Source organism: Podarcis melisellensis (genome assembly GCF_964234715.1).
Source record: "Podarcis melisellensis genome assembly, chromosome: 10".
NCBI lineage: Eukaryota > Metazoa > Chordata > Lepidosauria > Squamata > Lacertidae > Podarcis > Podarcis melisellensis.
Window position 1 is genome coordinate 50607208 of NC_138542.1, and position 24687 is coordinate 50631894.

General features: G+C 41.3%; 1 protein-coding gene across 3 annotated transcripts in view; it reads left to right on the forward strand.

Moving 5' to 3' along the window:
• Window positions 1-24687, forward strand: part of SYN3 (synapsin III) — a 184755-nt gene that overhangs the window by 15852 nt on the left and 144216 nt on the right. For 2 of the 3 annotated variants that reach the window (XM_081928293.1, XM_081928294.1), the window contains exons 2-5: window positions 2882-3349; window positions 11156-11206; window positions 11657-11714; window positions 13246-13337. In XM_081928293.1, the coding sequence (XP_081784419.1) occupies window positions 3036-3349; window positions 11156-11206; window positions 11657-11714; window positions 13246-13337 (515 nt within the window). In that variant the 5' untranslated portion in view covers window positions 2882-3035. The remainder of the gene's footprint in view (window positions 1-2881; window positions 3350-11155; window positions 11207-11656; window positions 11715-13245; window positions 13338-24687) is intronic. The other variant, XM_081928295.1, reaches the window with a different exon arrangement.

Below are 24687 nucleotides of genomic sequence, written 5' to 3' on the forward strand. Positions count from 1 at the left end.
GTCTGGGGCAGTGCCTGAATGGTGACCGCCTAGGAACCAGATGTATGCTTCCTTTTGGTTCCATGATGGAAGAAAGATGGGATATAAACATAAGAAAATGCATGGTGACAAATGGTGAATCATAATAACTGGACAGACACTAGAACTGACAGGTGGCAGCAGATTAAAAACAAATCCAAATAACAACAACAACAACAACATCCCATGAACTTTATTGGCTCAGGTGGCCATTTTTATCACAACTAGTATAAACGTTTTTGAAAATTGAGTTCATGGAAGATACAGTTGGTACCCAGAGATGGACCAAATGCCAAAAGTGCATCTCCAGTTTGATCATTCTCACTAGAAAAAAATGTTGGAAAATGTTGAAAAAATGTTGACCGTTGATCTGGCCCAGCATAATAATAATAATAAATTTGTATTTATATCCCACCCTCCCCAGCTGAAGCTGAGCTCAAAGCGGCTAACAACAATAAAAGTAATACAGTTTACATGTTAGTTCTTATGGATTATTTCCAAAGTTAGTCAGACATTTCAATAGGTCAGCTCTGAGTAGAACTTACCGTATTTGGATACCACCCTATGTCTACAATGGCAGAATTATATGAAAAACTGATCCAGATTTAACAATATTCAGTACATTAGGATCCATGGGGTGGGCAATCCTGGTAAAGTAGAGAAACTGGCCTTACATGAAGTGCATCTTCTGAGGCCAATTCAGTCCATCTTATGATTGTTTAAATTATGAATGGGAGAGAGAGCCGAGACATGTGCACTTTGTACATGCATACATTGGGAGCACATGCCTATAGTGACTGTGTATTTATGTAGTGCACACACAAATGTTAGTATCAAAGTCTGGCTGTCACAGTTAGCATTCAGTAGTTCAATATGCTCAGTTATAACTGTAATTGGTGCTTACTAGCATTCATTGTTTGGGGATTTTGCATGTGTTTATAAAATTTTCATGTTGTTGATCTTTTATTAATAGTATTATATAAGATTTGTATATTTACAAAAAATAATCATCAGATTTGTACTAAGGCTCTTCAAAAGATTATAATATATGAAGGCACTCTCAGACAGGATATTTTATGCAAACACAACACATTTCCCTTAGCCTGCTGCCTTTTCTCATTTTCTTTGTAGGATACAAATTTGGACTGCCTTTTGCGGAGGTGGCCATTTTAGCTCCATAGCAAGAAAACAGCTCCGTTTAACCCTGGCTTTAAAAACATGGATCTGTTGTGACAGCTATAAAAACACATGGTAGAGAGAGCCTTGAGATGATGTGAGAAGAGTTCTATTTTATATACATCAGAGCACAGGGCAGGCTGAGACTAGAAAAGCTCTCCTCTGTTGTGAGAGAACCAGCAAGTTGCTTTCCAACTGTTCCCATAGGCATTTTTATATCTCAGCTGATCCTTAATGCATCTTGCCAAGCCCTGCGAATTAAATACACCCAGCTTATTTTATTCAGATCAGTGCACTTCAAAGCCATATCTCGCTCAGTAGAGGAAGGCCCTGCTCTATTAATGCCAGTCATGATGCCATATACTGTAGTCTCTGTCATTTGGTGGGAGACTAGACTTTTGCAAACACAGATAACATCATGTACCATCAGGCCTAGGGCTGGGGGAGATATTTGATTCAATTTGCATTTAAAGGTGAATCCACCTAATTCGCACTTTCCAAAACAATACAAGAAATGAAACAGAGCCAGCCTTTGAAATCTGTACTTTTCTTTGCAAAAATGTGTATGTTGGGGGAAATTTCATACAAACGAGTATATTAGAAGTGTACACTAAAATGCTGGTGCATTTCCACAAGAACCTTTTTATAAAAAACAAACAAACCACCGATGTTGGGAAACTGAATTTAAGACAGGAAAAATGAGAAGCTGAGAGGAGCCGAGACTGATAGATTTGCCCATCTCTCATTAGATCCCAGAACTAGACTACAGAAAAGTGGGGGAGAGAAATAGACAAACAAAAGAACCCCATTATTTTCAGGGTTTCAAAAAGAAAAGAGCCAGACCACTCTCTTTGCATTATTCAGTAAATCTGTAGTTTTTATTTTTTTTATCTGTGCCCTTAGTTTGCACTGACGTCACCCGCCTTCATTTGAATCTTTGATAGAGCAGGAATGCCTGTGACATTTATGCGCAGACTTAATCTTAATGATGGCGGAGGTGTTTGTGTCAAGAATGTGCAAAGGCAGGCTTTCATTTGAAAGGCCTTTACTGCAGGGGAAGGGGGAAATAAGTAATATGTTGCACAGGAAGACTTTGAAGATGGAGATGGCTTCTGTAATTTCCAAGGATTAGCACTGGATTTATTTCCCCAGCATTGCAGGCTTTTGCTGAGCTGCCTCTGGCTCCCCTGATAAGCAGGCATCACAAAAGGCCTTTGCAGCCCATGGAGTTGCCATGATAAGACTCTGCCATGGTCAGGCGACAAGCCATGTGATTGTTCCCGTTGCCAGAAAGAATAGCATTGCGAAATTCAAAATTATAAATCACAGTTTTAATATCCAAAGGGTCTCTTTTTCAAACAAAGGGACATGATGTGCAATGCCAGCACTGACAATCCTTTCCGTTTCAAGGTTGGGCTTTTGATGCCCCTTGCGACATCTCTAGAGTGATTCGTAAACTATCAAGCTGTCATAGAAATATCATGGACAACTATGTATAGTCTCAGGGCTAGGGCTGCCCAGCTGCTCCCACAAACATGTTGGACTCCATCAGCATCATGCTTTTGTGGCCTGCCTGGCATTATAAAAACAGAGGTTGCCTTGTGTAGTTTTTCATGAATTGGTTATGGGTAGGGATCCATTCGAATGAGCTGTGTTTTACTGTGGGTTTTTTGTGGGGTTTTTACAGGTAAAACTATCTTGAGGAAAGCAAGTGTCCTTCTCCCCACTGTACGACTGGTGACAGAACATCTCTTCCAACAAGGCAGCAAGAACCCCAAAGGCTCTTTAGACTCTTCCACTGTGTTGTTTTGTCTTAACTGGGTATTCGGGAAACAGCCACAATGAATTTCCTGCGAAGGCGCCTCTCAGATAGTAGTTTTGTGGCCAACTTGCCAAATGGTTACATGATGGACCTTCAGCGTCCCGATAATTCCACCAGCAATCCTGTTTCCCCAGCAACAGAGAGGAGGCAGCAGCCTGTACAGCAACCTGCTTCTGTTTCTTCTGGTACCAGCATCTTTAGTTCCATCTCCAGTGCCATGAAGCAGACCACGCAAGCAGCTGCGGGGCTCATGGAGCACACAGCAAGCCCCATCCCTGTAGTCCAGCAGAAACCACAAATCCTCTTGGTAATTGACGATCCACACACTGATTGGTAAGTAGCCATACTTTCTTACAGAGGTAGACAACACAATGAATTCCAGATATTTGTTAAACTACAACTCCCATCATCCATGAGCATTGGCCATGGTTGCTGGGGCTAATGGGATTTGGGTTTTATTACTGTCAGGTGGTATATAAATGTTGTTAAATAAAAAAGGATTGATTTCCCTTCTTCTTCTGTAACGGGGGTGGGGTCCAATACCACCTTCTGTTTTCTCTACTAATCTGCTTCTGTATGAATTTTATGCCTCCTGTAATGGCATCCGAAGGACGCTAGATGTCAGAATCGCATCACTGCTTCTCCCGAGGAACTCCAAATAGAGCTGTACAATTAATGTATTGTAGAAATATGACACTACTGTACAGTGTTCAGGATTCTGAATGGGGTTGGCAATGGTTGGAAGTAATTAGAGTACAGGGTGTATTTAGTGATTCAGTATTGCAAATTAAAACCTAAACTCACTTTTTCTCTCTTTATGGACCTCCGTGCCTGTTGCCACCCATGCAGATCTAATTCCACAGTCTTCTTTAGCCACAACCAAGAAGTCATTGGCATTCCTGCTTGTGACTTTTAGTCCTGGAGGAAACTAAAGAATGGAATGGCCCCCATCTCCGGCTCCATTGTTTTTTCTAGAGTAAACATTTCATTCACAGCTTTTCTTCATGGTTGATAGTCTTCCCAGAACATGCATACATTCACAGATTTCAATAGCTTCTTGCATCCAGACCAGAAGTTTTTTCAACCTGTATCTGACAGCACAGAAAGAGTGATGTCAGAACCACACATCTGGACCTGTCACTGTTCAGAGTTCCACTTCCTAGGGACACCCGCCCCCCCAAAAAAAAGCTTTATTTAAATAACAAGATATAAAGAGCCTTGGCTCCAGATATGGATATGCAGCAAAGGACTTTACTCTAAAAGTTGTGCATATGTACCTGGTTCTGCCTGTGCACCAGTCAAATGCTCAGCTTTTAATAATCTAGGGTACAGTTCATTTTCCCCCCAAGAGGGATACACCAGGCAATCAAAGCTAGTCAAGATCAAAGTGACAACCATGAAACTGAATCTATGCATCCAGGGCCCAGTCCTTCAACAGGAGCTACACATGCATCTCCAGGGGTCATTATGATGACCCAATCTTGAGTAGTATATTCACAAACACCTGCTAGCCATGTGGTTGGTTCAGAAATGAATCAGCAGGAAGCATGACCAGATGAGCTTCTTTGCACATGTAAGTCATGTGCTCAAACTTTTATCGGGTCAGAACATCTGAGATTGGACTGGAGGACAACAGTCTTGAACTGTACAACTTTCCAGCCATTTCCCCATGCTTCTTTTGTGTAATCAACAGAGCTGAAAGGCACATCTACAGTAGTCCAACCCCCTGCTGAAGCCTGCTACTTATAGCATCCAATACTACTGCAACATCCCCATCATCAGAGCATTTAAATGCATCCTCAATATGTGTGCCATTGCACCCCTTTTCTCAGCCATATAACAACAAACTAGATTTCAGGCTTTTTTTGTAATCCCATGCAACTAATTCCAAATGCCAGGAGATTTAGGCACCACCTGCACTATACATTTAAAGCAGTAGCATACCGCCTTAAAAAGCCTTTTCTTCTTCTTCTTCCTCCGACGGTATCCCATTGGGCTGTGTAGCAGCAAGTCATTTCTGAGATGCAAGGGATATTCAGAAGCAGTTTGTACTGAAATATAAAGCTGGTGGGCTGCCCTTGAATACAAATCACAGCTACTCCTGGGTGCACATGAGTCCTTGGAGGTGAGGTGATTGGTGCTTTAGTTTCAAGGTAGTTTGTGCTATGTTCCTGGTTGGAAATAGATTTGTGGCAGGGAGCTTGTGACACTCCTTAAATAAAGAATAGCCTAGTTTTAGGAGCTCTGTGGAGTGCTTGGCTCAGGAAGAGGGATGCACCATGTGCCAGAAAAATGGGGACTTGGCTCGTGTGTATGTGTGTGCTTCTGTTTGTTTAGGTAGAATTTTGGGAAGGATCATTTTCTGCTTGTGACAGAAAGAAGAGGATGTTTGTTCCTACCGTAGTGCATACAGTCCGAGTGCACTTTTGGGTGACAGGTGGGGCAGCCTAGCCAGATTGTTCATTTAGTCTTCTCTTCCTGCTTGTCAAAACAAAGTAGTTTAACTACCTAGAAGGCTGGTGTATCTAGCTGATACTGCAGAAAATTCCTTGCTTTTCTCCCTCGGGGATGTGCATTTTTGAAAACTGTTTAACTTCCCAAGGACACCTGTGGAAATGCAGAGTCCACAAACATGGGAAAGGATTGGCTGGTGGGTGGAGAGAAGACTATAGCAGTGTATTTATTCACAGTATGAGGACATGAGGAAACGGAGTGGCAGAACTCCATGTTACTGTAAGCCAGCCAAATCTGAACACATGACCTCATCCAGGAGGAAAACGTCCCACCTCTGGCAACTTCCTTGCCCAAATCACTTCTAAGTAAAATCTTGCTCTTGCTGGAGTGAATTTCTCAAACACAAAGTAGGGATATATATTGTTAACCCTTTCAGCAGCAAGAAAAGGCTGTGCTCCTTCAGTTTTGGGAGAGAGAGAGAGGAAGCTGTCTCTATTGATGCCACATTTTCAGACGCAACGTATTACAGAAAATAAATATTTTGCATGCATTGATCAGTTACTCCACCAATCTTCAAAACAAAAGCAGTGTTTTGTCTAAATGATGTTTAGATTATTCCACAGTCACCAGATGACTTGCTTAATATTCCTCCATAACATAATGGCTTTCACATTGTATTCTTTTCAAATCAAAAGGTTAAAATAAGTGGGACTAAAAAGTGCTTAACTTTGGCTGGATGATTCCCTCAGTTTATACTTTATAATGTGGTTCCAGTGTGAGGTGCAATGATACTTTCTGCATGGTGGCCTGGTTTTCATGGAACACTAAATCAAATTATAGTTTTGCATGAATGAGCAAGTGTGATGGTATACAGTGAAAAATCACAGCTGCTTCACTGTTCCCCAACTCCTGATGGTGCCATGCTATCAGAAGGTAAGCCACCTTGGGCAAAACATTTGATATCTCCCTTAAGTTACTTTTAATAGTTAAAATCAGAAAATAGAAACACTGAAATAAATATTGCAAAATTCCTGTGGGTAAGGTAGGGGTGCTTATACATCCTTAGGCTGCCTCTGAATTCCAGTGAAACCAAAATTCAAGGCAAATTTGGAGATTCTTGCTTAGGTGTAACACCTAAAAAAGAATTTCCATAAAAGGGGGTGGGTGGGAAGGAAGGAGGATCTTCAAGCCCTATTGTGATGAAGAATGTAAATGCTGCCGCCCCTCATTAGTTTTGGAAGATTGCTAAAGGGTTAACAGCTACACTTCCCACATATCCACATTTTGATTGTTTGAAACAGAGGAGAGAGAAAACATGCAAACAAAACACATTTCCTTCCCATAATAGTTACTTGCAAATTAGACTGTGCAGAGATGCACAAAGATCATGCAACGCTAGGAGACTGAAGAATAATATGGCAAGTGAAATTTACTAATTGTACACTAATATCTGTGATACATGTTGGGGGAACCCTGAGTTATACCACATCACTACATGATGCCTTGGAATCCTTGTAAATACTTAATGTATACCAGTGTTCTGACCCACAAGATTCCAGCAGCAGCAACCCTTTCTGGACTTCCTTTGAAATAGTCAACAGGAAGACTTGGTTCTCTTGCCATTTTTCATACGTAGTGGATTTGAGCTTCTTTTATACGATTAGCATCACTTACAAATAATGTTAACATGGGGGAGAATTCAGAAGTGAAATTCAATGTATGCTGTGGCTGGCCAGGTTTTATAAGCACATCAGGAGCAGATTTAAAATAAAGCCAATTTAAGCCCCATGTGTGAAATGCCCTTAGTAGCTCATGCTCCCTTATTACAACATAAATAAAAACAAACTGGCTGCAATCCTGCACAGAGTGAGCTGTATGCAGGATTACAGCAAATGACAGCTGCATAGGGGGGTTGGGTATGAATGAAAACTCTGGACGTCATCCAGTTGTGGCAGAGAGTTCAGGTAAGGCTGTCAAAGCAACATGATAAATAACACTTCTCACATAACTGTGTAGTGTTTCACAGGTCTGCTGCTGCCACTTGTATTTATATTTTTGTAGTGTATACTTAAAGCACCTTGGGGATCCAGTCCTCCTGGCAGAAAGGTGACCAAGAAATTTGAAGGATTAGCATTGATGCAAAAATAGACATAAGGGGTCTGGAAAATATTCCCTCCTAGGTTATAAATACAGTCATGCGAGTCAAATTTGGTAGCCTTAATTACTTTAGCAGAGTCTCCTTAAATGTACTGTGTTTAACCCTATAGATTCTTGTTTGGAATGGCCCAGTGACATACTTTCCAACTTTTGATAGAGGAAAATAGATACACTCATTTTACACTAAGCAAGCAATTGGGTTTTTTATTTCGTACATTAATATTCCTTATGTATATCATGGAACCCAAGTCTGTGTACTGTACATGGGAGTTCGCAGGTGGTCTCCTTTCCAAGCACTGACCAGTTCCAGACCCATTTAGGTTCAGCGAAGGGGCTTTGTCTTGTGCCTTCAGCAGACAATGCCTAGATTCATAGTGTATTATTAAGCAAAGTGGCAGATGTTCTGCCCCAAGAATTCTAAAATACTATCTTCGAAAACAGAATTGGATCCAGACGTAGGCATGTTCACAGTAAGCCCACTGACAAGTGCCACTGATATTGCTGGGTCTACTCTAAATCTGAATTTCTTACAGTCTTACAAACCATTTAAATGTTGATACCACAAATCAGCTCATTTGTTATTCTATCATACAACAAATCTTGCTTCCTAAATTCTATCATACAACAAATCTTACTTCCTAAATCCAAAAGCAAACATTTGCAAAACACACCACAAAGTAGCAAAATTGTAAGAACAATACGAAATAAAGACATGAGTATTAAATCGAGCAAATAGGTCCCTGGGGGTAGATGTGGAGTTGGTTTCCATTAGTTATAAATTTAGTATGCTTCAACTTTTAAACAGCTGGTGTGATCAAGAATTCGAGTTTAACACCATTATGTTTTTAAATATCTTTAGGACATATATTCAGGAGCACTTAAATATGGATTAGTTGCACATTAACTCTTCTAACCACAATGGCAGCCTTGTTCAGAGAATCCATCTCCATGTGGTTAACATCACATGACTTGATAGCAGGGCTGTGCTCAACATGCCCCACACCACAATATGGTGCTGTTGCTCTCAGGTCCTGCAGGTTTCTCATTAGGGCAGGGGTGGGAAACCTCAGGCACAGAGGCCAAATGTGAACCCCCAGACCTTTCTTTCTAGTCCTTGGCACTCGTGCCAATGCACACCCCTCACTGCCCCAATTTGTATCCCAAGTGGAGTTTTTTTCCTGGCTGGAGTGGTTACCTAGTTGGAGGACCAAGATGGATGTGTGTATGTTGAAACCAATCTGCTGTAGAAAGGTGAATTGAACCTTCACTGTACTGTTTTAGGTGCCTGCTAAAAACATTTTTGTTTAACAAGCCTATCCAGACATGTAAAGCGGAGATGTATTTTGACTTGCAATTTTATTTTATAATGTGTATTTTAACTGCAGATTTCATTTATGTATTTATTTATATGAATAACAAAAAAAATCAAATTTTAGTGTATAGTTTCTATTTTATATACTCCCCCTTACACATTCCTGCAACTAAGCAGTTATACAAATTCTGATATATGAACAAATAATATGCCTTCATGGAAGTGGCAGAGATTAGGAATGAGCATAGGGAGGGTAAATTTAACATATAAGCAGGACCAGGAGTGCATTCTCTTCCAACTACGAGAGTGATTGCTGGTGTTTGCTCCAGACTCTTTGCCTGTTGTTTAAAAGACCAAGGTGGTATCCTGGGTGTATATGCCTGTTTGTGAGACATCATAAAATGATGTCAAAATGAAACCAAACACTTAAGATAAAACATTATTGAGAAGATCTGTGTCCAGTTCTGGGCATCACAGTTCAAGAAGGACACTGACAAACTGGAACGTGTCCAGAGGAGGGCAACCAAAATGGTCAAAGGCCTGGAAACGATGCCTTATGAGGAACGGCTAAGGGAGCTGGGCATGTTTAGCCTGGAGAAGAGGAGGTTAAAGGGTGATATGATAGCCATGTTCAAATATATAAAAGGATGTCACATAGAGGAGGGAGAAAGGTTGTTTTCTGCTGCTCCAGAGAAGCGGACATGGAGCAATGGATCCAAACTACAAGAAAGAAGATTCCACCTAAACATTAGGAAGAACTTCCTGACAGTAAGAGCTGTTCGACAGTGGAATTTGCTGCCAAGGAGTGTGGTGGAGTCTCCTTCTTTGGAGGTCTTTAAGCAGAGGCTTGACAACCATATGTCAGGAGTGCTCTGATGGTGTTTCCTGCTTGGCAGGGGGTTGGACTCGATGGCCCTTGTGGTCTCTTCCAACTCTATGATTCTATGAGATCAATTGCCTAGGGTTCTGCATTTCTCTTGAACCACCAGAGAGATATTGTTATAGAAGCCAAAATGGCATTGGCCTGCTTCTGACAGGCCAGAAACATGGCAATGGTTCATAGGTGACTGGAGAAAAGTCTGTGATTACTTAGAGCAAGGATAGCCAATGTGGTGCCCTTCAGGTTTTGTTAGACTCCCGTCATCCCTGACCATTTGGGAATGCTGGCTTGGACTGCACTGTGTTGACTACCCTGATTAACATCTGTTGACTGCACCAGCCATCTGGAAGACACCATGTTGGGTACCACAAGGCTTAAAGGAAGGCTGGCTCAAAGGAAGGCTGAATATCTTATAATTAAGTGTTTGCAGTTGCAGATGGCATAGCTCCAGGAAATGAGCTGCTTTAGCTGTGGCAGTGCACAGCATTCTGTGCACCCTTTACAACTAAAGTGGATTTATAGGAATGAACACCTGCTAAAATGGTTCATGGATGTCAGCCATAATGAGAAAACAGGTACAGTTGTAGAGGAAACACAGCAAGGTTTGCTGGGACCCGTGAGTGAACCTGGGCTGACCGTCAGGAAACATGGCCTGATTTATGGATCTCATGTGGCTTTCAAGTTAACCTGTTCCCAAAGTTCATATGGATGGTTTCCATTGAAAACAAGCCTGTAATAAGCATTTCCATGCTGTTGCAACAAACGGATACCCTCTTGCGTGTATCTCTGGCATGCTGTCTGGCCTTAGTAACAGGGGACAGGCCAACAATGCACTAATTTGAATAATGTGTAAAGCAAAATTGTTGCTGCATGTTATACAAAAGCCCTTAAGGAGCATCTGGGAGAGTGGCAGCCAACATTTTGTGGCTGGGAGGAATATGGCTCTGCAGAAGGGTGGAGTGGGGGAGGGGAAGCAGGGTGGGTAGAACCAAGAGGTCAGGCCCTGGAAAAATATAGAGGAAAAAGATCAGTTGTATATACTAGTTTATTTACTGATATGCTTCCTCTTCAGGAATTGTTATTATCTTTGTGGTCCCTCATGAAACAGGATAGATAACTACAAACATGCTTCCCCTCCACAGAAAGAATTCTTACAGCCAAAAACAATCAGCTCCAAGCACAGATATTGTAAAGCGTGCTGCCTTTTTTATGCCCATCCATTTACAGAGAATCAATATCGAAAAATCACTTTGTGATTCCAAATACGACATGGACTTACTCGTGCTTAGAGACCCATTGAAATGACAGCTAACTTAAGTCCCTTTGCTTTCCACAGGACCCCTCTAAGCCTGACTAAGACTGCAGTCCTAACCTCACATATCTGGAAGTAAGCCCTATTGAATTCTACATAGGGATGTGAGGGAATCGCTTCAGTTTGCAAATAACATACAAAAATGGATTATATTAGGAGGAAAGGTTTGCAAAAATATGTATATTAGTCAAAACTGCATACAAAAATGTTTACTAGGAGAAAGTTGCATTTTCATGAGGATTTTTATTTAGTCAACTTTTTGCAGAAAGGTGAATTTCTGAATTTAAGATTGGGACAATGAGAAACTGACAGATTTGCCCATCCCTACTTCTGAATAGGCATAGTTAGGAATGTACTTTAGTCTGGACGCACCTCTATGTCTGAACTGGCTCCAAAGTTGAGGTTCACATTTTTCAGCATCAAGGAAAAAACAGCAGCACAAAAAAGCAGTCAAAAGCATCATTTATATCTATTTAACACTCTCTCTTTCCCTCTCTTTCCCTCTCTCTCTTGTTTTCTCCATAGGTCTAAATATTTTCAAGGGAAGAAGGTGAATGGGGAATTTGAAATCCGAGTGGAACAGGTTAGTGGGCAATGAAAATCTGTCAAAAATTGGCTCAGGCACGCAACTCAGTACTTGTTTTGCAGGTGCCTGAGCATTTCAGCTAGGAGGCAGCTGAAATTAAGGAAGCATTTTGAGCTGGCTTACATCAGATTTAATTTGGTTTTCTGTTATGGTAGTTTATTCATCAAGGCCTGGAGTGTTTTTCCAGGTGCCTGCTGAATCACGCTGCAGATTTTCATACTTTGCTTGCTGTAGGTGAAAACATGGCCTTTCTGAGGGGAGAAAGTTGCTGCTGTTTGAGGGTTTTTTAAAAAGCAAAAATAGTAGAATATTTTAGAAGAAAATGTCTGAACAATTTAACACTTCTGCAAACAACATCACTTCCCACCTGTTTTCTTGTCAGAATGCATTAAGTATTAATGCAAAGGTGCATCCAGACACCTTCTCAAGACACCCCAAAACAATTCTGAAACGTATTAACATGTTTGCCTTCTTAATTCTTATAACATCTCACTTCCCCCTTGGCGCATTCTAATTTTCTACTATGGCCTGCTTTGTGCGGAAGGCACAGAAGGACGCACAGTGTTTCCCCTCTGCAAGTTATTGGCTTTGGAAAAGAAGGCCTTCAGCACTGGTTCTTCTTTTCCATCACTTTCTGTATAAGCTCTCACACCACACACCATGGCGAGCTTTTCAGCTGTTGCTTCCACTTCTTTCTTGACACACCAGATTTCACACTTGGTGTGAAAAAAGGTCAGGCTTTCTTTTGAGTTATCTGCTTGGAAAATATACAATTTATTCCTGGCTCTACCTTTTTTTTATCTCCTAAACTCCCAGCAGTTTTCCAAATGGTATAAACCATTCGCCACCCCACTCTAGTACACCTTGTTTATTTGCAAGTTGCAACACAACAGCACATAACTTGAGGACTGTGTCATTCCCCTATCGCTATGTAACCCTCTGCATCCCCCACTCCCAAATCTTCCCATTTCCTTGATTTCTTGGAAAGGTTTCTAGGCAAGTAGGCATGAGCCTGATTCCCCTAATTTACAAATCAACTGGTGCTTTCAATACAGAGAAACCAGATGTGTATAAGTATGGTTTTGTGATTTTAGTGCCAGGCATCATCTGTGTGCCTGGGAAGAGGCAGAGTCCAGTAGATCCTCCAAATGTTGTTGGGCTTCAGCTTCCATCAGCACTAGCCAGCACAACCAGTGATAAAGGCTTATGGGAGTTGTAGTCCACCAACATCTGCAACGCCACTGATTCCTCATCTCTGATTCAGATCAAACACTTGGGTAAAAATATAATAAACAACAATTGCTTCAGCCCAGTTCCCTCACTTGCTTACATTCTCGCCAATGTTGTACCATAAACAGTTTACATTTGCCAAACAAATCACTACTAATTAAATATGCTGCTACCTGGTAGAAATCTTATTAAGACAAACATTCTGTCTGAAAGTGAAATCCAGGAATAGGTCAGTTTTATTTCATGTGTTTTCTGCTGTTATCAAATAATCTCATTTATTTTTATTTTTCCACTCTAGGCAGAGTTTTCAGAACTGAACTTGGCTTCATATGTAGGCACTGGCTGTATGGTGGACATGCAAGTCATAAGGAATGGCACCAAAGTGGTCAGGTGATTGAAATTAACTTTTTTCCCTTTACAATTAATCTCAATCTTGTTGCTGTTTTAAAAAAACCAATCTGGGTGGGATTCACCTAATAAACCACATCAGTGGAAGCCCTGCACAAGGACCTCTGCTTGTGCAACAGAGCTTCCCCAGTCCCTCTGCACACCTTCCATGACCCATGGAGCATTTGTAATAGTCCAACACTGAATTCCACCCTCTGTGTTTTCTTACTATCTGGGATGGATAATTATGAGCAACCTGTTATGGGCTGACCAGCCTGATGGAATGTGAAGTTTATTCAAAGTCAGGACTTCAGGAAGCAAGGGCTGATTTGGTTTGTGTATTTGTTAACTGATGAATGGGATTCTTTAGGAAGCAGTTTTTCATAGTAATCTGGATCTTGGAAAAGCGGAGCAGTGTTACTTTGGAGTGTGTCCATACTGCTAGAAAATTCTATCCACAAATATCCAAAATGCATTGCCATCTTACCTTAGCCCACCCCATTCTCATTCCCTGGGTCAAAAAAAATGTGTATGTATAAACTTATAAAAATGTATGTGGATTGTCCCTTGCATTTTATGGCCATTCCTTTTGTGAACCAGTATTTTAAAAGGATTCTTGTAAAATGTAACCACCTCAACGCTATATGATCTCAAGTGCCTGCTTTAAGAAAGCATGTGTTTCAGTTGTGGATCACATGCAAAGGTCTCAGGTTCAAACGCTGATATTTCCAGGTAGGGCTTTTGCACCTCTATGAAACCATGACTGCCAGGCCAGTCACTGTAAGCAGTACTGAGCAAGATTGACTGCTGGTCCAACTTGGTATAAAGTTTCAGTTTCTGTGATTCTAACAGGATAACAATGAAGTTTTATTTATTTCTTTACAACACAAAATGCAAATACAAGCATCTCTATGTGAGCAAACTCCCTGGGAATGCGCAGGGGAAGAAGAGCCTGTGGGTGTTGATAGGGAGTTGGGACCATGAGTGATGTTCACAAGACACAATTCTATTCAAATTACAGGAGTCTGCACCACAATTTTGATTAGCATGAAAGCAATTTCCTCAGGCTTGTGCCTGCTTTTCACAGGCATGCATTGTAATGCAACGAGAATGGTAAAAACATAGCAAAGGAAAAGTACATATGGATGAATTTTGTGTTACGGTACATCCAGGGACACAGAGCAACTATTATTTTTCTGAGACAAAAAAACCTATTGATGTCTGGGTGTGCACAGCAATGCTAGCTGCTGAACTCATTTAATTTTTCTCAGTCTGTTCATTTTGGATACAGTTGTCTTTTTTCTTGTCTGAATTCCTAGACCCTTAGCTGAGAGGAGGGTGGGTTAGAACCTGTACTTAGAATTTGTACTCAACTCATCCCTTACATTTCGTCTTCTCCTTCTTCTTCTTCAAATTTGTATACCACCCTTAATCTGTAGATCTCAGGGTGGTTCATGACATAAAAATACAAGATAAAAACACAAAATGCATAATAAAAACAAGAACAAAAACCCCACAAACCAATAACTTCCCACTTCACATCTCCTTGTTCCCTCTGGGGTTATTTTATTTTCTCCATCCTGAACAAGTGATAAACCTCCTCACAGCAATTACAAGGGGCTGTATACAACTTCTCTGACAGCACATGGGGGTGTATGATGTGTGTATTGTGGAGCGTAGCAGCCCAGTCCAGAATCCAAAATTTAACCCAGTTCAGACCCATCGGACTCACTGAGGTAGGAAAAACTGAACTCCAGTTACTTCACCTTAGTAGTGTTGTGGATCTGGCTGTTAATGAGCGCGTAGGTGTGCTCAGGATGACATTCTTGCATATGTGGCCCAAGGCATGTGTTTTGACATATATCTGCTCTGACATACTGCTGCAAACACTCAGCATTTGTTCAACACATGTGCCAGTTTGGCCCTTGGGAAACACAGCACGACCGTCTTGTGTTACCACCCTTGGAGTAATTTAGAAGATACTGGGTGGGGGAGTGAAAAGAGATTCACACGCTTTCCAGTGTCAGCATGAAAGCATGCTTTTAATGGGTCTGTTGGAAAGGATCCCTAATTTATCCTCCTCTATAACTTCATTCAGAAAAAAAGAAAGCATTCCCATAGCCTTCAAATTAATCTGTGCGGAGGCAGGAAACAGATTTCCGTCCACTGTTCCAGACTGAACTCCTACCTCTCATTGTCCAGAGTCTTAGGCAAGTCAAGAGCAGGCAGGCATCTATCATACCTTACATAATATTCATCGTAAAATATAACTTGAAGATGCTTTTGAACACGTTCTTTTGTACATCTATTAGGTTGATGCCCATTGGGGCATTATGGGCTGAAGCTGCCCTCACACAATTGAAAATGACCTGAAAACACTGCCCTTCACACGAGCCCCCTTTTAAACCTTTGTGTAAAAATAAACTTGTACCTATCAGCCAAAAGATAGAAATTCTGAATTCAATACAAGCTATAGGTTAGGGTCCCACTCTCTTGGGGCCCCCCCAAAAAAATTAAAGGGGGAAAACTGGATGTACATTTCCAAAATATAAGCTAAAAAACAAATAAAATAAAACCTACACACAGCAACAGTGTTTTGCGTTGTGTAGGCTCCTATGATGTAAGTAATGGGCCCCACCTGCTAGCCAGCTCCCTAAAATATCACTAGTTTGCTTATTTGCTCATAAATTACCATATAGCATATATTCAACACAAAAAAACAGTGACAATTTGTTGTTGACAAAGGACAGCTGGACATATAAAAGGCCCCATTACCTTCAGTAGCTTAGGGCCTCATCAAACCTAAATCCGGCCCTGAGTATGAGGATTTGATAAAGTTCTGTTGGTGATCTCTTGGTTAATTTATTCCTTGCACAACTGTGAGTTAACCTGTGTTTATAGGTTAGCAGCTAACTTCAGTACCATTTTAAGCTAAATCTCTCCTGCTGTGGAGACCGCCATTTAGTATAATGCATTTAGTATGATAAAGCACAGATATACCTGAATGGATATACCACAATGATTGATCTAGAGAACCACCTATGGGGCTCTATGTTGTTGTTGTTGTTGTTGTTTAGTCGTTTAGTCGTGTCCGACTCTTCGTGACCCCATGGACCAGAGCACGCCAGGCACTCCTGTCTTCCACTGCCTCCCGCAGTTTGGTCAAACTCATGTTGCTAGCTTCAAGAACACTGTCCAACCATCTCGTCCTCTGTCATCCCCTTCTCCTTGTGCCCTCCATCTTTCCCAACATCAGGGTCTTTTCCAGGGAGTCTTCTCTTCTCATGAGGTGTCCAAAGTACCGGAGCCTCAGCTTCAGGATCTGTCCTTCCAGTGAGCACTCAAGGCTGATTTCCTTAAGAATGATACGTTTGATCTTCTTGCAGTCCATGGGACTCTCAAGAGTCTCCTCCAGCACCATAATTCAAAAGCATCAATTATACGGTAATCAGCCATCAGCTCTCACTTCCATACATCACTACTGGGAAAACCATGTCTTTAACTATACAGACCTTTGTTGGCAAGGTGATGTCTAGCCTTTTTCAATAAAGGTACAGATAATGGGAAGCAAGATACAGATCAAACACAAGAGTAGTAGTCATTGTAGATCAATATATCTTAGTGGTAGCTTAGTGTAGAAGGTCCCAAGTTCAACCCTTGGCATCTCCAGGTAGGGTTGGGAGAGACCTCCACCTGAAACCTGGAGAACTACTGTCCGTCAGTGTAAATAATGCTGAGCTAGATGGACCAGTGGCCTGGCTTGGTATAAAGAACCAAGTTCTCCTGCCTGATCAAGAGGAGATAACAAAAGCTGAGAGGGCAATGAGTCAATCCCTGGAGAAGAGCAAAGCCCCTAAAGGGATTCTTAGTGCCAGGAGGGAGTGGTTTAATGCTGTGGTCTCTGTTTGTATTTCAATGCTTTTGTATAAATGCATTCATTCTTACCATGGTGGTTGGCTAAAATGCCCCTGTCAGAACTATGGAGAGGTCAAGGGTTGTTCTGTTTCCTTGGTATAAATCTATTCATCCTTTAATTAAAAGTGACTTTCCTATCGATTCTGGTTGGCCAGTCCTAGTGTGTGATGTTGACACAGTTGTGACCTGTTGCACAGGAATTCCAGATTGTCTGTGGCTTGAATATACACGGTCTTATGACAACTTCATGATGTTTAAAAAAAATATTTATTGCTAGGCTTTCTACCACACCTTCCTGCCAAGAAAATGTACTCATGGCAGCTCACAAGATTATTAGAATGATAAGACAAGCAAATGCAACAGTAATACATAAATAGTGGTAGTTAAAACAATTCTTGAAACAGTCCACATTAATAAAATACATGCAATAAAACCATATTCACTGCCTTCTCTTACTCTGCACGCTGGGGAAACCTGCTATATTAAAGGAAGTTACCTTTCTTTTTTCATAGCATGTGTCTATATTTCCAACAGGGCTGTGTATAAAAACAGAAAACAAATCCACATTTTGCACAGTGTTAGCCCAGATTGTATTACTCTGTCCTGAAACACACTATAGAGCTTTGGCGATGGAAGTGACTGAAAAAGAGAGGGAGGAGCTGAAGACATTCTCTGGCTGCCATTGGCTGAACTGCTTATAATATCCTAGAAGGAGCAGAGCAAATTGGAGCCATAAGGAAGGAGGGGTGGTGCGTGGGAAGGGAGAGAAACATGAGCCTAGGGTGGGCAGAAGGCAGAATAGGATCTACCTGTAGATCTTTGGGTGATTTAAAGTTGATCAGCAAGGATTTTGCATTCCCATTTAACACAATTGCCCCCAGTTATATTGCTGAAATCAAGAAGGTGTCCTTTTGATTGCACGTTCATTGTGATTTGTGCTTGTGATGCTATTGGAGCAGACATACGTAGTCCCGCTCTCAATACTGTTTGCTCCCGCAAAAGTTTTAAGGCACTCTCAGTTCTTGAATTCCAATTAGTGCACACCCTGTGACTTCCTGCGGAAATTCTGTAACAAATATTCCAGTTTATTATTGTCACATTTTGTTGCAATATATGTCCCTCCATCATTGTGCACTTTGGATGTATTATAACACCTACAGGTAGCAATCATGCAGTAGCATTGGGGAAACATTGCAGAATAAGTAATGAAGCAGAATGGATCCTCTACAAACAAACTATTATTCTGTTGATTGCATGTTGCAGAAGACACCTGCCATTAAACACCAGCCTAAAGGGTGAAATTGTTGAGGGGGGAGGTAACTAGGAATGCATTTTTGGGTGGAAGGCTTGTGGGCTTCGTCCCAAATGGCTACACAAAACAAATTCCTGGGCTCAGCATTCTTCCATTCTAAGTGTATGTGTTGTGCAACTGGCTCTAGGTGGTGGATCTTGGGGCTCTAGCAAAAAACTAAATTGAAGTAGATCCTGCAGCTCTGAAGCATAAATCAGTAGCTTGGTGAGAAGGCAGCAGGCCAAGGGAAACAGGAGATGGAGTAGGTTTGAAAAGGAGGGATGGATTAACTCAGGGGAATGGGGGAATGCGACAAAAGCTGGAACAAAGCTGGAAGAGATGAGAGATGCATGTGGCCTGAAGCTGAAGAAGTGAGGAAGGGGGAGATGTAGATGTTGATTTCAAATGACCAGTTTTGTAATGTCCAAATCAGAAACCATGGTTTGTTTTGCTCAAACATATCATGGCCAGAAGCCAAGACAAAACATGCCACAATCCCAGGTTCAGACATAGCGCTAAAACAGGGATTATGATTTGCAGCTCCTGCTTACACTAGGGAGGATTGAACCTGGAGGTACCTGTGCATTTACAGTAAACCATTAACTATGTCTTGCCATCATGGAGTGGCAGGAAGAGGTAAGAGGGCCTGTTCTGATGACTATAGAATGCAGGTAGGTTCATGTGGAAACATATGATCTTTCATTTATCCGAGTCCCAAAGTGTTTGGGGGCTTTAAATGGCATCACCAACACCTTGAGGCAGGAAACTAATTAGGTGCCAATGTAACTGAAATATTGCTTGTCAGAAGACCGGGATTTCTTCGGCAGCCTCGCATCTATATTGCACCTGACAATGATGACTATTGGTAGTGTACAAATGCCGTTACCCGCCTTGAAATGTTCTTTTCTGGATAAATATGAGTGCTATATTGCTAGTCATGACACAGCAGCCGTTTCATCCCATGTTAAAACTCTTACTTGACAATAGGGTGGCTCATGGGATCTGGCTATAAGCATCCCAGACAGATTGATATATATAAGGTCTAGAAATTATGCAGTTATACAAATTACTTTGACTTAATCTGTCACCATCACCATGATTTCTTCTAAAAGTGGCGGGGGGGGATAGAAAGTTCTCTCTTTTTCTCAGCCTTTTGCCGTCTCTTCTCCAGTTGCTGCTATTAAACAGCTGCTTGGGGCAGGGGGGTTACTCTCGTTGTGGGTTTGCTTATCTTCTGGATGAATAATGTCCCTCTTTAACTCCTCAGCAGCTGGCGTCCAGCCTATGTGTGAGAAAGATGCTGACAGTTATTGGGAAAACATTTGGAGTGGAGGCAGCTGCCAGAAAATAAAAATAAAAAATACTGTTAGCAGACAAGGGCAAGGAAAGATGGTATTAATACCTTCCAAAGTTCTTTCACATCCCATATTCCTTATCAGAAGGAGTTATCGCTCACCAGGACCCAGGTTTTTGATAGTTAAATCACAGGAAAGATGAAAGCCCTATTTAAATTTGTTTTGTTTTTGGTCATGTATCATTCTTATCTTAATTTGCCTCCTTTCATCATGACCTTTTATTGAGTCTAGTTTTAAAGGGGGGGAGACACAAAGGTTAGAATTTGAGGGTCTGATTCTACTCTGTTGTTCACATATGGAATTCCAGATGACTTTCACTTGATCCTGGGAAACAATCCACTTTCCAAGCCCCCTTTCCCCTTCTGGTTCATTTTTAATCACACACACCCTTTCCAAATAACATCTGAACATTATCCTGAGATATAACTGTGAACAGTTGTTATAAAGATCTACATAAAATCCACTATGGTGCATATATATATATATATATATATGGTTCAAATCCTTGTCCAGTCATGAAGCTCACTTTGTGACTAGGTTTCCACCATCTCTCAGCCTAACTCACATTGTTGTGGAGGTAAAATGAGAGTGTCTTATGTATGCTACCTTGATATATAAGGGAGCGGGCCTCTTGGGCTTGCCGATCGTAAGGTTGGCAGTTTGAATCCGCACAACGGGGTGAGCTTCCATTGCTCTGTCCCAGCTCCTGCCAACCTATCAGTTCAAAAGCACACCAGTGCAAGTAGATAAACAGGTACTGCTGCGGCAGGAAGATAAACGGTGTTTCCATGCGCTCTGGCTTCTGTCACGGTCCTTTATGCGCCAGAAGCAGTTTAGTCATGCTGGCCACATGACCTGGAAAGCTGTCTGTGGACAAACACTGGCTCCCTCGGCCTGAAAGCAAGATGAGTGCCGCAACCCCATAGTCGCCTTTGACTGGACTTAACCGTCCAGGGGTCCTTTACCTTTTACCTTTACCTTGAGATCAAGGAAGGATTCCCTGGAGAATCCTGTTTTATTTGTATTTAGTGCATAGATTTAAGAAAACTACTTATTCTGCATGCAAGAAAAAAATAGTATTTATACACAAAAAACTGATAAAAGTCAAAGAATATGGTCAATGTTGAGAACAGGTATACAAGAGAAAATTGAGTCACCATTTTTAATGGTTTGTTATAATAAGGAAATAGGAGATACATCTTTGTTAGACAATCTATCAGCAGGTATAGTAATGGGCTGATTAAGATAAATAGTATATTTGAGGGCAGGATGTTTAAAACAAAGGGAAAATAGTGATGAAATAGGAGGGCATCAGCCCCCAAATCAGGCCCTTTTGGGGGTTTGTAAGAAACAAAATTAACATTATAACCAGATACAATTTACTTACAGACCCATTGCTTAAATTATGATTTACTTACAAACCCACTTGTTAAATTGTTTGCTTATGTAAAAAAAGAAGGTTCCCACTGGAAAAAAGAACTCGTACCATAAAAGACTGAATTTTGAGGATCTGAGAGCTGGTAAATATGATAAAACTAGCCAGTATAAAAAGGATGAGGGAAGGCATACAGTTTGAAGATTGTAGAATGTGTGTCATGTATCTGCACCATAAGGCACAAAAAGATAGTCACCTACATAGCATAGGAACATTGTTAGAAAATAACTTATTAGTAATCGTATTTATGTTATATTTATATTGGTAATAGTATTTACATGATATACATTTCTTTTTATTTAGAGTTGTACATATCATTTACATTCAATGAGATCTTTTCTTCTCCTACATATGGGGGGGGGAGGATTTTTGTACATTCTCACAACCATTATCCATAATTCCCAAAAGCTTTGGGGAATGTGCACATCTTGACTGAGTTCTGTACATTCTCTGGCCAATATGCATAATCTCCAACAGGCCTTCATGAATATGCATATCTCAACTGCTTTTGTGTATTTTTCGGGCAATATGCACATTCTCCAGTCAGTATGCATAATCTCCATGGAACATGCTTTTCCCCCTATCCCTAATTCAGCAGTTTGCAATCTGCACTCCCTGACCTGCTTCTGACCCACTGCTTAATCACACATGGCCCATAGCATACTCTCCCACAGATCAGTTAAGAAGGGATGCAGCTCCCCCCCCAAAAAGCTTACCTTTCCCCACTTCCCTTCCTTCCTTCTTGAAAGTCCATTCAGCTGAGCAGCACAAGGGGAATCACAGGGAGAAGGAAGTTTTAAACCTTCGCCTCCTACCAAAAAAAGAAAAGAAAAAAGATTGCAGGGGGGTCAATTTAGGGGGACTAATGCTATAATTTGCATGAGGGATACTGTGAATGTCTCCAAAGCTCAGCAAGTCAGAGACAAGCCTTTGTATGTCAGAAAATATAGAGAGTTGTGGCAGCTGCCAATTTTGGCTGACCACTGTTTGTGAAACTGTGAATAGTTGACTCAGATTCACTGTAGTCTTGGGTTTTTATTTAACCATCACAGCAATTACTTGAACCAGAGAACACTAAGGATATTACACCTGAAGTCTCTGTCACATATGACTGTAATATGATTTCAGCTATTTACACTAAAGGATAAAGCAATGCTGCCCTGTTACCTCAGTAAGACCCATGTGAATGACTGTCCATGAGGTGCTGCAGTGCATCGCAGGGTTTGTTCTAAGGTAATCCCTGTTGTTTCCTATTAGCTCAGGCATACCTGAAAAAGGACATTCTTTGGGAGATTATCGTTCTTCTCAGCTAGTTGAAGTGACATATATGTGGATTTATGCCTCAGAACTTTGCCTGAGGAGGCCAATAATACCACAGCAGTGTGCAGCCTGTCACATCTTATTGCCTAATTATTTATTCTCCCTTCTTTGCCCTGAGTCCTGAGAAAAGAGTTCAGTTCCAAATCTCCTCTTTAGTCACAACATGCTGGTCAGCTGAGCATGGTGCTTGTCAGGTTTCAAGCCCACAGCAGGTCCTGAACCCAGACAGCCAAGCAGGGATTCTTGAATGGGGGGGGGCTCTCTTTTTTGCCTGTGTGAATAAATAATAAATAAAAAATTAGAGACCAACTAAGTTTGTTCTGGGTATAAGCTTTCAGGTATAAGCTATTCAGACCTGGTTTGAAGAGAGATATTGGATTATTACATATGCTAAAGCTATTTTTGGTCATCTGCATACTATCCCTTGCTTTTTCCTGTAGGACCAATTGCGGTTGTTAACAGTCGTCAACAGGTTTGCCATACCCATTGAGTCAATCACCCATCTCCTACTACCCTTCTGAGAAAAACCCCATCCCACTGTCCCACTATTTATAAGGGTCTGGTGACTTCTGTTTCAGTGTACCTGAAGAAGTGTGCATGCACACGAAAGCTTATACCCAGAAAAAACTTAGTTGGTCTCTAAGGTGCTACTGGACAATTTTTTAAATTTTTATTTATTTATTTAGACTGCGTCAGACCAACATGCCAACCTACCTGAATCTTGCCTGTGTGAGGCAGTTATGGGGAACCTCACCCCTGGGCCTAGTTCAGCATGCTAGGCCTTCCCATTTGGCCTGATGTCCTATATGGCAGAGACATTAAGAGCTAACATTAATATCAAAGGACCTATCATAAAAGGGAAACAGCAGCTAGTTAATTGGTTGCTGGTTTAATTTTGTTGAATGTCTTGATTGTTATTCATTATTATTATTTTGTAAACTGGTTTGTGTGATTCGTTTGTTATAACAATCAAGCAGTAAATACATTTTATGAAGTCAAAATAAATAAGAAACACTGCAAATCACCCCAAGATATATCAGTAGCTTCTGATCTAAATACTGCTCACTCGTGTTCTACAATTCTCAGGTGTCCCACAACAGATGCGAAAATAATCTCTCGAAGGCGTATAGCTTTTGCCAGGTGGGGCTAAGTCTCTATGCTGGGTTCCTAGCAGTTGGGGGCCTGTTGTCTACCAGGAGGGAGAGGGATGAGGCAGCAGGGGAATCAGCAGGAAGCAAATGCGCTGGACAACCCACCACCTCACCTGTCTGTCTCTCAGTAGGCAGTGGTGACTCACCTGGTGGGAAGCTAGCGCAGTGGCTCTGCCTTACTCCGGACACTGCTTTTGGCTTGTGGGCATCCTGAAGACATGGCTGGCTGCTGTACGAATCAGGATACTGGACTGGTTTGATATTGGGTCTGATCCAGCAGAGCTCTTCTTGTGATGAAAAACTGTGCCTAAAAAGTAATTCAGTGAAATGAAATAAAAGTAACCCAATAAATATTAAAACACTTTCCCAAGTTTGAACCCAATTCATCAGAAAACACCCTGAATAATAAACAGCTCCAGTTATAAAACTGCTTTAAAATGTTTAGATTTAATCTACAAGGGAGGGGAATTCAAGAGGTGAGAAGCAGCTCCTCTATACTTGTGTATTCTATCCAAGGAAGATTCAGACCAGCAACCTTCCAACAATAGTCTATTGGTGCTTGATTTTAACTTCCTTTTGCTTTTAACTTGTTCTTAACTTTTTTATGATAAAAAGTTTGGTGGGGGTGTAGATAGGTAGGTAGGTATAAACTGTTGCTATGTATTTTTGTGATACAGCAGTATATAAATGTTTTAGTCAGTGGCGTAGCGTGGGTTGTCAGCACCCGGGGCAAGGCAAGTAATTTGCGCCCCCTAACCCGTGGATTTTAACAGGGGGCAGAGAGCTGCGAGCGCGAGCGCACACCCCCCCCGATGTTGCGCCCGGTGCGGCCGGCCCCCCTGCACCCCCCACGCTACGCCACTGGTTTTACTTAATAAATAAGCAA